At 34.6% G+C, this 16,527-nt stretch overlaps 2 protein-coding genes across 4 annotated transcripts in view; one reads left to right on the forward strand and one right to left on the reverse strand.

The window, feature by feature from the left end:
- The window catches only part of LOC142352169 (uncharacterized), a 165,434-nt gene extending 154,485 nt beyond the window's left edge, over positions 1-10,949 (reverse strand). Inside the window, exons 1-2 of the mRNA XM_075404574.1 lie at positions 10,550-10,949; positions 9,554-9,826 (exon numbers count right to left, since the gene is read on the reverse strand). Coding sequence (XP_075260689.1) covers positions 9,554-9,697 — 144 coding nt within the window. The 5' untranslated portion in view covers positions 9,698-9,826; positions 10,550-10,949. The remainder of the gene's footprint in view (positions 1-9,553; positions 9,827-10,549) is intronic.
- LOC142351847 (bestrophin-3-like) overlaps positions 1-16,527 on the forward strand; it is a 464,737-nt gene that overhangs the window by 357,788 nt on the left and 90,422 nt on the right. The window lies entirely within an intron of this gene.

Here is a 16,527-nt window from a genome sequence, read left to right on the forward strand (position 1 = left end):
CGCAAAATTATGTAAGTTTAGCGTTGAATGCTTTGAAATTATGTAAGATCAACGCTAAATTCAATGCTAATTATGTAAGATCTACGCTAAAAAAACGTAAGATCTACGCTAAATTCATCGCTAAATATGTAAGATCTGCGACAAAATTTAACGCAAAATTATGTAATATTAGCGATGAATGCGTTGAATTTATGTAAGATCAACGCTAAAATTCAACGCTAAATATGTAAGATCTACGCCAAAATTGAACGCAAAATAAAGTAAGATTAGCGTTGATGCGTTGAATTTAGGCAAGATCAACGCTAAAAATTCAACGCTTAATATGTAAGATCTACGCCAAAAACTCAACGCACAATTATGTAAGATTAGCAGTGAATGCGTTGAATTTATGTAAGATCAGCGCTAAATTCAACGCTAAATATGTAAGATCTACGCCAAAATTCAACGCAAACTTATGTAAGTATAGCGTTGAATGCGTTGATATTATAAAAGATCAACGCTAAAATTCAATGCTAAATATGTAAGATCTACGCCAAAATTCAACGCAAAATTATGTAAGATTAGCGTTGAATGCGTTGAATTTATGTAAGATCAACGCTAAATTCAACGCTAAATATATAAGATCTGCGCTAGAGTTCAACGCTAAATATGTAAGATCCACGCTAAAATTCAACGCAAAATATGTAAGATCTACGCCAAAATTCAACGCACAATTATGTAGGATTAGTGATGAATGCGTTGAATTTATGTATGATCAACGCGAAAAAATCAACGCTAAAAATGTAAGCTCTACGCCAAAATTCAACGCAAAATAATGTAAGATTAGCGTTGAATGCGTTGATTTAATGCAAGATCAACGCTAAAATTCAACGCTTAATATGTAAGATCTATGCCAAAATTCAACGCACAATTATGTAAGATTAGCGTTGAATGCGTTGAATTTATGTAAGATCAGCGCTAAACTCAACGCTAAATATGTAAGATCTACGCCAAAATTCAACGCAAACTTATGTAAGTATAGCGTTGAATGCGTTGATATTATAAAAGATCAACGCTAAAATTCAATGCTAAATATGTAAGATCTACGCCAAAATTCAACGCAAAATTATGTAATTTTAGCGTTGAATGCGTTGAAGTTATATAAGATCAACGCTAAATTCAATGCTAAATATGTAAGATCTACGCTAAAAAATGCAAGATCTACGCTAAATTCATTGCTAAATATGTATGATCTACGACAAATTTTAACGCAAAATTATGTAAGATTAGCGATGAATGCGTTGAATTTATGTATGATCAACGCTAAAATTCAACGCTAAATATGTAAGATCTACGCCAAAATTCAACGCAAAACTTATGTAAGTATAGCGTTGAATGCGTTGATATTATAAAAGATCAACGCTAAAATTCAATGCTAAATATGTAAGATCTACGCCAAAATTCAACGCAAAATTATGTAAGATTAGCGTTGAATGCGTTGAATTTATGTAAGATCAACGCTAAATTCAACGCTAAAATATATAAGATCTGCGCTAGAGTTCAACGCTAAATATGTAAGATCCACGCTAAAATTCAACGCAAAATATGTAAGATCTACGCCAAAATTCAACGCACAATTATGTAGGATTAGTGATGAATGCGTTGAATTTATGTATGATCAACGCGAAAAATCAACGCTAAAAATGTAAGCTCTACGCCAAAATTCAACGCAAAATAATGTAAGATTAGCGTTGAATGCGTTGATTTAATGCAAGATCAACGCTAAAATTCAAAGCTTAATATGTAAGATCTATGCCAAAATTCAACGCACAATTATGTAAGATTAGCGTTGAATGCGTTGAATTTATGTAAGATCAGCGCTAAACTCAACGCTAAATATGTAAGATCTACGCCAAAATTCAACGCAAACTTATGTAAGTATAGCGTTGAATGCGTTGATATTATAAAAGATCAACGCTAAAATTCAATGCTAAATATGTAAGATCTACGCCAAAATTCAACGCAAAATTATGTAATTTTAGCGTTGAATGCGTTGAAGTTATATAAGATCAACGCTAAATTCAATGCTAAATATGTAAGATCTACGCTAAAAATGCAAGATCTACGCTAAATTCATTGCTAAATATGTATGATCTACGACAAATTTTAACGCAAAATTATGTAAGATTAGCGATGAATGCGTTGAATTTATGTATGATCAACGCTAAAATTCAACGCTAAATATGTAAGATCTACGCCAAAATTCAACGCAAAATAATGTAAGATTAGCGTTGAAAGCGTTGATATTATAAAAGATCAACGCTAAAATTCAACGCTAAATATGTAAGATCTACGCCAAAATTCAACGCAAAATTATGTAAGTTTTAGCGTTGAATGCTTTGAAAATTATGTAAGATCAACGCTAAAATTCAATGCTAATTATGTAAGATCTACGCTAAAAAACGTAAGATCTACGCTAAATTCATCGCTAAATATGTAAGATCTGCGACAAAATTTAACGCAAAATTATGTAATATTAGCGATGAATGCGTTGAATTTATGTAAGATCAACGCTAAAATTCAACGCTAAATATGTAAGATCTACGCCAAAATTGAACGCAAAATAAAGTAAGATTAGCGTTGATGCGTTGAATTTAGGCAAGATCAACGCTAAAATTCAACGCTTAATATGTAAGATCTACGCCAAAACTCAACGCACAATTATGTAAGATTAGCAGTGAATGCGTTGAATTTATGTAAGATCAGCGCTAAATTCAACGCTAAATATGTAAGATCTGCGCTAAAACTCAACGCTAAATATGTAAGATCTACGCTAAAATTCAACGCAAAATATGTAAGATCTACGCCAAAATTCAACGCAAAATTATGTAAGTTTAGCGTTGAATGCGTTGAAATTATGTAAGATCAACGCTATATTCAATGCTAAATATATATGATCTGCGCTAAAATTCAACGCTAAATAAGTAAGATCTACGCTAAAATTCAACGCAAAATATGTAAGATCTACGCCAAAATTCAACGCAAAATTATGTAAGTTTAGCGTTGAATGCGTTTGAAAATTATGTAAGATCAACGCTATATTCAATGCTAAATATGTAAGATCTACGCTAAAATTCAACGCTAAATATGTAAGATCTACGCTAAAATTCAACGCAAAATATGTAAGATCTACGCCAAAATTCAACGCAAAATTATGTAAGTTTAGCGTTGAATGCGTTGAAATTATGTAAGATCAACGCTATATTCAATGCTAAATATGTAAGATCTACGCAAAAAAATGTAAGATCTAAGCTAAATTCAACGCAAATTATGTAAGATCTACAACAAAATTCAACGCACAATTATGTAGGATTAGTGATGAATGCGTTGAATTTAGGTAATATCAACGCTAAAATTCAACGCTAAATATGTAAGATCTACGCCAAAATTCAACGTAAAATTACGTAAGATTAGCGGTGAATGCGTTGAATTTATGTAAGATCAACGCTAAATTCAACGCTAAATATATAAGATCTGCGCTACAGTTCAACGCTAAATATGTAAGATCTACGCTAAAATTCAACGCAAAATATGTAAGATCTACGCCAAAATTCAACGCACAATTATGTAGGATTAGTGATGAATGCGTTGAATTTAGGTAATATCAACGCTAAAATTCAACGCTAAATATGTAAGATCTACGCCAAAATTCAACGTAAAATTACGTAAGATTAGCGGTGAATGCGTTGAATTTATGTAAGATCAACGCTAAATTTAAACGCTAAATATTTAAGATCTACGCCAAACTTCAACGCAAAATAATGTAAGTTTAGCGTTGAATGCGTTGAAATTATGTAAGATCAACGCTATATTCAATGCTAAATATGTAAGATCTACGCTAAAAAATGTAAGATCTACGCTAAATTCAACGCAAATTTTGTAAGATCTACGACAAAGTTCAACATAAATAATGTAAGATTAGCGTTGAATGCGTTGAATTTATGCAAGATCAACGCTAAAATTCAACGCTTAATATGTAAGATCTACGCCAAAATTCAACGCAAAATTACGTAAGATTAGCGTTGAATGCGTTGAGTTTATGTAAGATCAACGCTAAAATTCAACGCTAAATATGTAAGATCTACGCCAAAACTCAACGCAAAATTATGTAAGTATAGCGTTGAATGCGTTGATATTATAAAAGATCAACGCTAAAATTCAACGCTAAATATGTAAGATCTACGCCAAAATATAACGCAAAATTATGTAAGATTAGCGATGAATGCGTTGAATTTATGTAAGATCAACGCTAAGATTCAACGCTAAATATGTAAGATCTACGCCAAACTTCAACGCAAATTAATGTAAGATTAGCGCTGAATGCGTTGAATTTATGCAAGATCAACGCTAAAATTCAACGCTTAATAAGTAAGATCTACGCCAAAATTCAACGCAAAATTATGAAAATTATCTAAGATTAGCGTTGAATGCGTTGAATTGATGTAAGATCAACGCTAAATTCAACGCTAAATATATAAGATCTGCGCTAAAATTCAACGCTAAATATGTAAGATCTACGCTAAAATTCAACGCAAAATATGTAAGATCTACGCCAAAATTCAACGCAAAATTATGTAAGTTTAGCGTTGAATGCGTTGAAATTATGTAAGATCAAAGCTATATTCAATGCTAAATATGTAAGATCTACGCTAAAAATGTAAGATCTACGCTAAATTCAACGCTAATTATGTAAGATCTACGACAAAATTTAACGCAAAATTATGTAGGATTAGCGATGAATGCGTTGAGTTTATACAAGATCAACGCTAAAATTCAATGCTTAATATGTAAGATCTACGCCAAAATTCAACGCAAAATTATGTAAGATTAGCGTTGAATGCGTTGAGTTTATGTAAGATCAACAAACGCTAAACCCAACGCTAAATATGTAAGATCTGCGCTAAAATTCAACGCTAAATAATTAAGATCTACGCTAAAATTCAACGCAAAATAATGTAAGATTAGCGTTGAATGCGTTGAATTTATGCAAGATCAACGCTAAAATTCAACGCTTAATATGTAAGATCTACGCCAAAATTCAACGCACAATTATGTAAGATTAGCGTTGAATGCGTTGAATTTATGTAAGATCAGCGCTAAATTCAACGCTAAATATGTAAGGTCTACGCCAAAATTCAACGCAAAATTATGTAAGATTAGCGTTGAATGCGTTGAATTTATGTAAGATCAACAAACGCTAAACCCAACGCTAAATATGTAAGATCTGCGCTAAAATTCAAAGCTAAATAATTAAGATCTATGCTAAAATTCAACGCAAAAAATGTAAGATCTACGCCAAAATTCAACGCACAATTATGTAAGATTAGCGTTGAATGCGTTGAATTTATGTAAGATCAGCGCTAAATTCAACGCTAAATATGTAAGGTCTACGCCAAAATTCAACGCAAAATTATGTAAGATTAGCGTTGAATGCGTTGAATTTATGTAAGATCAACAAACGCTAAACCCAACGCTAAATATGTAAGATCTGCGCTAAAATTCAACGCTAAATATGTAAGATCTACGCCAAAATATAACGCAAAATTATGTAAGATTAGCGATGAATGCGTTGAATTTATGTAAGATCAACGCTAAGATTCAACGCTAAATATGTAAGATCTACGCCAAAATTCAACGCAAATTAATGTAAGATTAGCGCTGAATGCGTTGAATTTATGCAAGATCAACGCTAAAATTCAACGCTTAATAAGTAAGATCTACGCCAAAATTCAACGCAAAAATATGAAAATTATCTAAGATTAGCGTTGAATGCGTTGAATTGATGTAAGATCAACGCTAAATTCAACGCTAAATATATAAGATCTGCGCTAAAATTCAACGCTAAATATTTAAGATCTACGCCAAAATATAACGCAAAATTATGTAAGATTAGCGATGAATGCGTTGAATTTATGTAAGATCAACGCTAAGATTCAACGCTAAATATGTAAGATCTACGACAAAGTTCAACGCAAATTAATGTAAGATTAGCGCTGAATGCGTTGAATTTATGCAAGATCAACGCTAAAATTCAACGCTTAATAAGTAAGATCTACGCCAAAATTCAACGCAAAATTATGAAAATTATCTAAGATTAGCGTTGAAAGCGTTGAATTGATGTAAGATCAACGCTAAATTCAACGCTAAATATATAAGATCTGCGCTAAAATTCAACGCTAAATATGTAAGATCTACGCTAAAATTCAACGCAAAATATGTAAGATCTACGCCAAAATTCAACCCAAAATTATGTAAGTTTAGCGTTGAATGCGTTGAAATTATGTAAGATCAAAGCTATATTCAATGCTAAATATGTAAGATCTACGCTAAAAATGTAAGATCTACGCTAAATTCAACGCTAAATATGTAAGATCTACGACAAAATTTAACGCAAAATTATGTAGGATTAGCGATGAATGCGTTGAGTTTATGCAAGATCAACGCTAAAATTCAACGCTTAATATGTAAGATCTACGCCAAAATTCAACGCACAATTATGTATGATTAGCGTTGAATGCGTTGAATTTATGTAAGATCAGCGCTAAATTCAACGCTAAATATGTAAGATCTACGCCAAAATTCAACGCAAAATTATGTAAGATTAGCGTTGAATGCGTTGAATTTATGTAAGATCAACAAACGCTAAACCCAACGCTAAATATGTAAGATCTGCGCTAAAATTCAACGCTAAATAATTAAGATCTACGCTAAAATTCAACGCAAAATAATGTAAGATTAGCGTTGAATGCGTTGAATTTATGCAAGATCAACGCTAAAATTCAACGCTTAATATGTAAGATCTACGCCAAAATTCAACGCACAATTATGTAAGATTAGCGTTGAATGCGTTGAATTTATGTAAGATCAGCGCTAAATTCAACGCTAAATATGCAAGGTCTAAGCCAAAATTCAACGCAAAATTATGTAAGATTAGCGTTGAATGCGTTGAATTTATGTAAGATCAACAAACGCTAAACCCAACGCTAAATATGTAAGATCTGCGCTAAAATTCAACGCTAAATAATTAAGATCTACGCTAAAATTCAACGCAAAAAATGTAAGATGTACACCAAAATTCAACGCAAAATAATATAAGATTAGCGTTGAATGCGTTGGCTTTATGCAAGATCAACGCTAAAATTCAACGCGTAATATGTAAGATCTACGCCAAAATTCAACGCAAAATTAGGTAAGATTAACGTTGAATGGTTGAGTTTATAAGATCAACGCTAAAATTGAACGCTAAATATATAAGATCTACGCCAAAATTTAACGCAAAACAATGTAAGATTAGCGTTGAATGCGTTGAATTTATGTAAGATCAGCGCTAAATTCAACGCTAAATATGTAAGATCTACGCCAAAATTCAACGCAAATTAATGTAAGTTTAGCGCTGAATGCGCTGAATTTATGCAAGATCAACGCTAAAATTCAACGCTTAATAAGTAAGATCTACGCCAAAATTCAACGCAAAATTATGAAAATTATCTAAGATTAGCGTTGAATGCGTTGAATTGATGTAAGATCAACGCTAAATTCAACGCTAAATATATAAGATCTGCGCTAAAATTCAACGCTAAATATGTAAGATCTACGCTAAAATTCAACGCAAAATATGTAAGATCTACGCCAAAATTCAACGCAAAATTATGTAAGTTTAGCGTTGAATGCGTTGAAATTATGTAAGATCAAAGCTATATTCAATGCTAAATATGTAAGATCTACGCTAAAAATGTAAGATATATGCTAAATTCAACGCTAATTATGTAAGATCTACGACAAAATTTAACGCAAAATTATGTAGGATTAGCGATGAATGCGTTGAGTTTATGTAATATCAACGCTAAAATTCATTGCTAAATATGTAAGATCTACGCCAAAATTCAACGCAAAATAATGTAAGATTAGCGTTGAATGCGTTGAATTTATGCAAGATCAAGGCTATAATTCAACGCTTAATATGTAAGATCTACGCCAAAATTCAACGCAAAATTATGTAAGATTAGCGTTGAATGCGTTGAATTTATGTAAGATCAACAAACGCTAAACCCAACGCTAAATATGTAAGATCTGCGCTAAAATTCAACGCTAAATAATTAAGATCTACGCTAAAATTCAACGCAAAATATGTAAGATGTACACCAAAATTCAACGCAAAATAATATAAGATTAGCGTTGAATGCGTTGGCTTTATGCAAGATCAACGCTAAAATTCAACGCTTAATATGTAAGATCTACGCCAAAATTCAACGCAAAATTACGTAAGATTAACGTTGAATGGTTGAGTTTATAAGATCAACGCTAAAATTGAACGCTAAATATATAAGATCTACGCCAAAATTTAACGCAAAACAATGTACGATTAGCGTTGAATGCGTTGATATTATAAAAGATCAACGCTAAAATTCAACGAAAAATATGTAAGATCTACGCCAAGATTCAACTCAAAATTATGTAAGTTTACCGTTGAATGCGTTGAAAAAATGTAAGATCAACGCTAAATTCAACGCTAAATATCTAAGATCTACGCCAAATTCAACTCTAAATATGTAGGATCTACGACAAAATTTAACGCAAGATTATGTAAGATTAGCGAGGAAAGCGTTGAATTTATTTAAGATCAACGCTAAAATTCAACGCTAAATATGTAAGATCTACGCCAAAATTCAACGCACAATTATGTAAGATTAGCGTTGAATGCGTTGAATTTATGTAAGATCAGCGCTAAATTCAACGCTAAATATGTAAGATCTACGACAAAATTTAACGCAAAATTATGTAAGATTAGCAATGAATGCGTTGACTTTATGTATGATCAACGCTAAAATTCAACGCTAAAAATGTAAGATCTACGCCAAAATTCAACGCAAAATTATGTAAGATTAGCGTTGAATGCGTTGAATTTATGTAAGATCAACGCTAAAATTCAACGCTTAAAATGTAAGATCTACGCCAAAATTCAACGCACAAATATGTAAGATTCGCGTTGAATGCGTTGAATTTATGTAAGATCAGCGCTGACTTCAACGCTAAATATGTAAGATCTACGCCAAAATTCAACGCAAAATTATGTAGAATTAGCGTTGAATGCGTTGAATTTATGTAAGATCTCCGCTAAAATTCAACGCTAAATATGTAAGATCTACGCCAAAATTCAACCTCAAAATTATGTAAGATTAGCGTTGAATGCGTTGAATTTATGTAAAATCTACGCTCAGGCGTAGATCTTACATCAATTCAACGCATTCAACGCCAATCTTACTTAATTTTGCGTTTTTTAGCGTTGACACCTCGGTCCGGGTACTCTCGTTTCAGTTTTGGCCTTTTCTACTTAGGTTTATTGTTCTATTTCCTTGATATGGCGTTAAATAGGATTCAATAATTAAAAGATTTCATGTTGGTCAATTTTTTGGGTCAGAGACGTCAGCCTGAGTATGGTCAAGAAGTTGCTTAATGAAAATACTGCCTGCCAATCAAAAAAGTGTACCAAAATTTGTGAGACAGATTCTCTCACCTGGTGAAGTGGAGTAGTTCCATTGTATTTATAGTTCACATCCGCCCCCTCGTCCACCATATCTCTGATCACTTTTAGGTCACCCTCTTTCGCCCCTGACCAGATGAACCAGCCTATCTTCCAGTCCGCCTGCTTGTCACCCATCCCTTCCTTCCACTCCCCTCACGCCAATTAACAAAATGCCTACTCAGAATTTTTGTTACCAAGTCAGCAATTAAATTTTCCTATATAAAATAAAGTGACACTGGCTTTTTGTTGCGACCCTTGTGACCTCTGTGATATCCCAGGTTTAGGTGCGCGACCCTAGACCGCTCTGATCAGATCATTGCCCAGACATTGCCCTCTGATCAGACCATCGTGCAACCCAAGAATTGGTGCGACCATAGTGCGACTCAGAAACTTTGTGCGACTTTCTAGCGACCCAAAAATTTCTGCGACTTTCTAGCGATCAAATTTTGGGCGACCGTCGTGCGACAAAACATTGGCATTACATGACAAAGACCTTGGGGTGCAAATTCTTCTGTTTCCAGGGGTGCAAATTATGAGCACCCGTTAAACTGGGGCATAAAGAGAAACAATCCATTGCATCTATTCTGTTTCGGCTTCCATCTTAGTCCGCATGGTTTTTTACGCCACCAGGCTCACATGCTTTTTTTACCTGACATAATTGACCATAATTGAGATGACATCACGATTTGAAAACCGCATTTGCTGAAAACATTGACAAAACGATTATTGCAGACAAAATTTGAATGAATCGAAACTAAATTCGTTAAAACATATAGTGCGACTTTGCCCTCTGATCAGACCGTAGTGCGACCATTGTCCAGACTTTTGTGCGACCTATGATCAGACTATAGTGCGACTTTGCCCTCTGATCTGACCATAGTGCGACCATTGTCCGGATCATCGCGCAACTCAAGCCTTTCCCAGACCATGCATTTTGGGTCGCACCACGCCACAATGATCTGATCAGAGCGGTCTAGGGTCGCGCACCTAAACCTGGGATCTCCCTATCACGACTGACTTTCAATTCTCTCCAATTTGGCAATAAATTTTTGTAAATTCGAGTTTCTTGACCTCGGTCAAATCGGATTGTATAATTTTCAAGGATTTCTGATTATAATGAACATCAGCGTTACTGACTTCTTTTTCGCCGTTTGAAACTGACGGAGACGCAGTTAGTTTCTGAGCGTCACCGCCAGTTGCGAAATATCCAGGTATCAACGTAATTTGCAGACACTTTTATAGATTTATATTAATTCTGATACTGATCAGCTCTGACAGGTTTTTTTTCGTTTTCAGAGAAAATTTATTTCACTTCTTCGCTGAGATCTTTCTCTCTGAGATCTTTTTGTGTTACTCGAACGACTAAAAATGGTGTAAATAACAAAAATAGATTAATATTAGAGTAAATCAAACAGAAAACTGTTCAGGCAATGTTTATGATAAAAATGTGTGTAACAGAAAAAACCGTGTCAAGAATAGTGATTAATAACATAAATAAACTCAATTTAAATTTTCAATTTAAATTTTCAACAAATTCTTGCATGAAAAACTTTCAGTGCTTGTCAAAACAGTAGAAAATGTAAAAAGCATTGAATCTATCACTCGGTCATTCAAAAGCTCTTAAATTATGTATGCACGTTCATTTGAAGCTTTATACATGTAATATAGTGCATTGAGATTTTAAATATTCACTCAAGTCCAGGTAAATTCTGTTCACGTGGTCTTTAACAACTCAGTGAATTTATACATGCAGAAAAAGTTAAGAGGGATGAAAATATGAAATTGATTGAAAATGAAAACTTGCGTTGTGAAGGTTAACCTTTGATGCAATTTGGTTAATCTTGGCTTTTCTTTGGACAATTAATTAGTTTTTTTCACGTGTCGCGTTGTCAGTTACTGCAATGATTTACTTTTGTAACAATCTATTTTCAAAAAGACGGTCAAGGTTGTTATTTTGAATTTTAAATTTTTAGCTGATCTTTCTGAAGTCCTCGAAAAAATTTAGTTTGATCTGCAAAAAAATCAGCTGTTATTTCCAAATGTTTGCTCATATTTTGTAAAAATTAGAAAACTAATTATCAAATGATGAGATATGACAATATCAACAAGGAGGCGTCCGAATATGCGGTGGTAGATAATGTTCCAAACCTGCTGATCCACAAACTCGTTATAATTGCCTGCTAATTTAAGCGCAGACACTGCCTGCACAGAAGTAGTTTAGATTTTGTTATATAAACTTTGATAGAGGCTTACAACGGACACACGTCTTAAGAAAGGGTACACAACTATGAGACCAATTTTGGTTATTAAAATAGAATGAAAACAAATTGACAACCAATAAACCAACTTTAAATTTTTTTTTCAAAAGACCACTAACCTTACCAAAAAATATAGAGGTCCAAAAATGCCATCTTTCCGGTTTTCAAACTAAATATACGGCTGCATTGTTGTCAACGAACAAGTGGCCTTTCAGTTTCAATACGTTTTTGCTTTATGCAAAAAATTTTTATCAAAAGTTTTGCCAAACAACGGCAAATTACATAGACAAAATGGCCAGGATAGAAATTTATCTTTTCGATGCATAGAAATTATTTGTTCAATGAATAAGTTAATGGGGTGTCAAGAACTTTCACTTCAACTTGTCGTTTAAAAAGTATCAAGAAAAATCCAAAACCGACCTCAATTTCACGTTTTAGTTTGTGCGCCAATGTGAGATTGTAAAAACATATTAGAGGAAGTGATGATGAGATTAGGAGGAGGGACAAACGAAAGACAAAATGAACAAGAGTTAATCAGAAGAATGGACTTCAAAGAATATCAATGGTTAAATAGAAGTTTTTTACGACGAAATGAAACAAAGTATTGGGAAAAGAACGCAAAATCAAATTCATTTATCAACAAAAGCAAAAAACTTCATTCATTGCAAGAAAAAAAGAATATGAGCATGCAATCTGTGTCAGGTATTGGAGTGGTCAGGTGCTATTGATTTACTGCTAACTAAAGTCAATCAGCGGTACTGTCCCTAAGCAAGTCCTTTGAAAATGACTTTTGATTTTCACATCTTGGTGATTATTTTTTAATTTAATTTGTGCAGCTTTCTCGACATATACCCAAGACGAGCATTCCTGGTAATCATAAAAAGATCAATTATTATTCCATATGATACGCAAAATTTTTTGCAATGATTCATATATACGACCTTTCTGTGATTATGTATGTTTATATTTGATCTTTTTCAGATTACCAAGATCCATAAATAACCTTTCTGTTTTTAGTATGAATCAGTTATGGTCAATTTATGACTAATAGGAAACATTCATCGTCTTCGTATACTTAAAGAGAACCATAGAAAAATACCTTTGTTTGATAACAAAGAAGTATATAAGGCAAAAGCATCGATGCCAAGAAAGTATTCCAGTCCATTCTAAAAAGAGTGAAAACCACTGAAAGAGCTTAATTGATATCTCGCTATAAAACATATTCAGGCAAGCCAGCACACCAACAAAACCGAAGTGTGGATCTCAAAAAAGTGGAAACACAAGGTTTCAGATTAGCCGGGATTGAACACAAGCAGAAGAAAATATTCCCAAAAAACTCTAAGTGATAACAAATACCAAGAAAGACGTCCCAGATAAGCCAGGACTAACAAAAAGTACAGTAAGAAGTGCCATAAAAGTTGATACTGAAAACGAGCACAAAAAATCCTCGAAAAATTGGCAGTAAACGCAAGCAGAGTAAAAGAGTACCCAATAAATAGGAATGAAAAACAGGAATAAAAAACAATTGTCAGATAAGATCACAGGAAAAACAAGCACAAGAAAAGGGTCCCTGAGTAGCCGGATAAATTGGGTCTATAAACAACCACTTAAAAGAAGACTCAGGTAAGCGAAGACTAGAAACAAGCACAGCTCAAAGAGTCCCAGATAACGCGCGACTGAAAACAATCACCAAAAAAATGAAACCCAGATCAGCCGGATTCGAAAACAAGCACCAAAAAAAGAGTTCCAGATTTTACGAGACTTAAAGCAAGCTAAACACAAAGAGTCCCAAAATTAAATACTAGCAAAAATAAAGGTCACATAAAAGCCAGTACTAAAAAATCAACATCATCATAGATCAACGAGTCCGATAAGAGCATGGACTGAAAACAAGCACCAGAAAAAAACCAGAAAAATTGGGCCGAAAAGAAACCGTCGAAGATGAACCGCGATTAAAAAAGGTCAACACAAGGAGTTCCAGACAAGCCGCGACTGAAAACAAGCACCAAAAAAGGAGTCCCTGGAAAGCCGAGACTCAGTACAAACCCAACACAAAGAAGAGTATCAGATAAGCCGGGAGAATATACAAGCAGCATACAAAGGGTCCCAGATAAGCCGGGGCTAATAACTGGCACAGTACAAAGAGCCTCAGATAAGCTGAGACTGAAAGCAAGCACAAAAATTTTTCAGAAAAACCGAGACTCAGAATTATCACATCATTGAAAATTCTAGACAAGCCGAGAGTGAATATAAGCAAAATGAGGCCCTATTTAGGCTGGTACTCAAAAGAAGCAAAAAACAAGGAGTCCCGGATAAGCCGCAAATTAAAAACAGCGCCAGAAAATTCCACCCAAAAAACCTGGATTGAAAGCAAGCACAAGGCAAGAAGTCTCAGATAAGATAGGATTAAAAACAAGAACAAAAAGATTTTCAGAAAATTCGGGTTTGAAAACAAGCAGCAGAACAAATGTCCTAGATAAAATAAGAATAAATGTTGAGCACAAACAGTGCCAATTAGGCCGGGTCCGAAAAAAGCACAGCACAAAGAGTGCCAGATAAGCCGGGAGAGAATACAAGCAAAAAGAAAGAGGCTAATTAATTCAGTACTAAGAACGGACAAAAAACAATCCATCCGAATAAAACGGGAATAAAAACAAGCGCAATGGACCTGGTGTGAATATAGGCCAAAACATGCTCTATGTTGGCGGGCAGATCAAGGAGTCCCAGATCAGCCAGGGTTGGAACAAGCACCGCAAAAGAAGTCTCAGATAAGACGGGATTTAAATCAATCACAGGAAAAAATTTCAGAAAACCAGAACTAAAATAAAAGCCAAAATTAAAAACACAAAAGTTCCAGAAAATCAGAATTGAAAAAAGCACCTGAACAAAAGTCCCCGGTAAGCCGGGAAAAAAACAAGCGCAACAGAAACAGTCGAAGATTGGCTTCGACTTACAACTATCACAAAACAAGGTGCTCCAGATAAGTCAGGACTGAAAACAAGCATATAGAAAAACCCAGATAAGTCGGGATTAAAAACATTGATAGGAAATGAGTCCGCAAATAAACCTAACTAAAAACGTACCAAAAAACTCCAGAAAAAATTAAGAAACAGAACAAGCCTAAGACAGAGACCCAGATCGGCCGAGAGTGAACAAAAGAAAAAAGAGGCATCAATTAGGCTGGTACTGACAACAGGCACAGAAACAGGAGTCCTTCATACGCCGGGACTGAAAATGAGCACCAGAAATAAGTTTTAGAAGTAAGCAAAGAAAATTTTTTTCAGAAACACAAGGACCGAAAATCAACCACCACGAAAATGTTGTGAAAAACCCAAGCGCAACACAGAGAGTTTGCAATAACCTGGCACTCAGGGGAAGTGCATTGCAATTAGACCCAGATGAGGTGGGACTGAAAACACCCACAGAAACTGTACCAGATAAGGCACATAAGCCTGTATTAAAACAAGCACAGGAAAAGCCGGGACAAGCACCAAAAAGGAGTCCCAGAAAAATTGAGACTCAGCACAATTCCAACACAAAGTATCAGATACAGTGATTGTGAAGACAAGCAAAAAAGAAACCTCATTTAAGATGGTACTATTCAAAAGCACAAAACAGGGAATATCAGATAACAAGAAACTGGAAACAAGCATGAAAAAAGACTCAGAGAAGCCGAGATTAAATGTTACCAACAAGCTCAGTAAAGTAGTCCCAAAAGAATTGGGACTTAAAACAAATAGTCTCAGATAAACCGTGAACAAAGACAAGCTCCAGCAAAAGAAGTCCCATTTACGCCGGGACTTAAGACAATTGCAACACAAAGAGCCTCCGACGGGACGGGATTAAAAACAAGCACAGAAAGAATCCCAGGAAACGCTGATAGGCCGGGTTTATTTAGAAGCACAAGAAAAGACTCCTAAATAAGCCTAAACAAGCCCCAGAAACTTAGTCCCAGAAAAACCAAGACTCAGAACAAGCCCAACTCGAAGAGTCTCAGATGAGCCGGGATTGAATACAAGCAAAAAATATGCCTAATTTAAGACGTACTAAGGAGTTTCGAATAAGCCGCGCTAAAAAATCAGGAAAAAAGCCTCAGAAAAAAACTGACAAGCCGGCCTAAAAATCAACAACAATGCAAAGAGTGACAGATAAGACCGGATTGGAAACAAGCACAAGAAAAATGTATCAACTAGGTCTTGCCTGAAAACAATTGCAACGCAAAGGGTGTTAGGTTTGTCAGGACGAAAAACAAGGACGGAAAGTTTCCCAGAAAAACCGGCATTTTCAAGAGCTCAGGAAGAGAGTCAGTTAAATACAGGTAATGAAAGCAAATAGTTCCAGATAAACCGGGACCAAAAGCAAGCACTAAGAAAGATGTCCTATTTAAACAGGAAAAAAAACAATCACAACTCAAAGAGCCGAGATGAGATAAAACTAGACTGGCAAAAGTCCCAAATAAGCCGGGATCAAATACAGACAGAGACAAAGATTTCCAATTAAACCTGAATGAAAACAAGCAAAAGAAAAAGGTTCCAGAAAAGCCGAGACTCAAAAGGAGCCCAACAGATAAGACGGCAGTCAAAACAAGCCTAAAAAGGTCCCATTTAAGCCGGTGCCGAGAAGAAGCACAAAACAAGCAGCCCCGTATATGCCTGGAGTGAAAACAAGCACAAGAAAATAAGAAAATGCACAGAAAAGAGGTTCTCA

The sequence above is a fragment of the Convolutriloba macropyga genome, chromosome 13 (assembly GCF_964194025.1).
Source record: "Convolutriloba macropyga chromosome 13, txConMacr16.3, whole genome shotgun sequence".
Taxonomy (NCBI): domain Eukaryota; kingdom Metazoa; phylum Xenacoelomorpha; order Acoela; family Convolutidae; genus Convolutriloba; species Convolutriloba macropyga.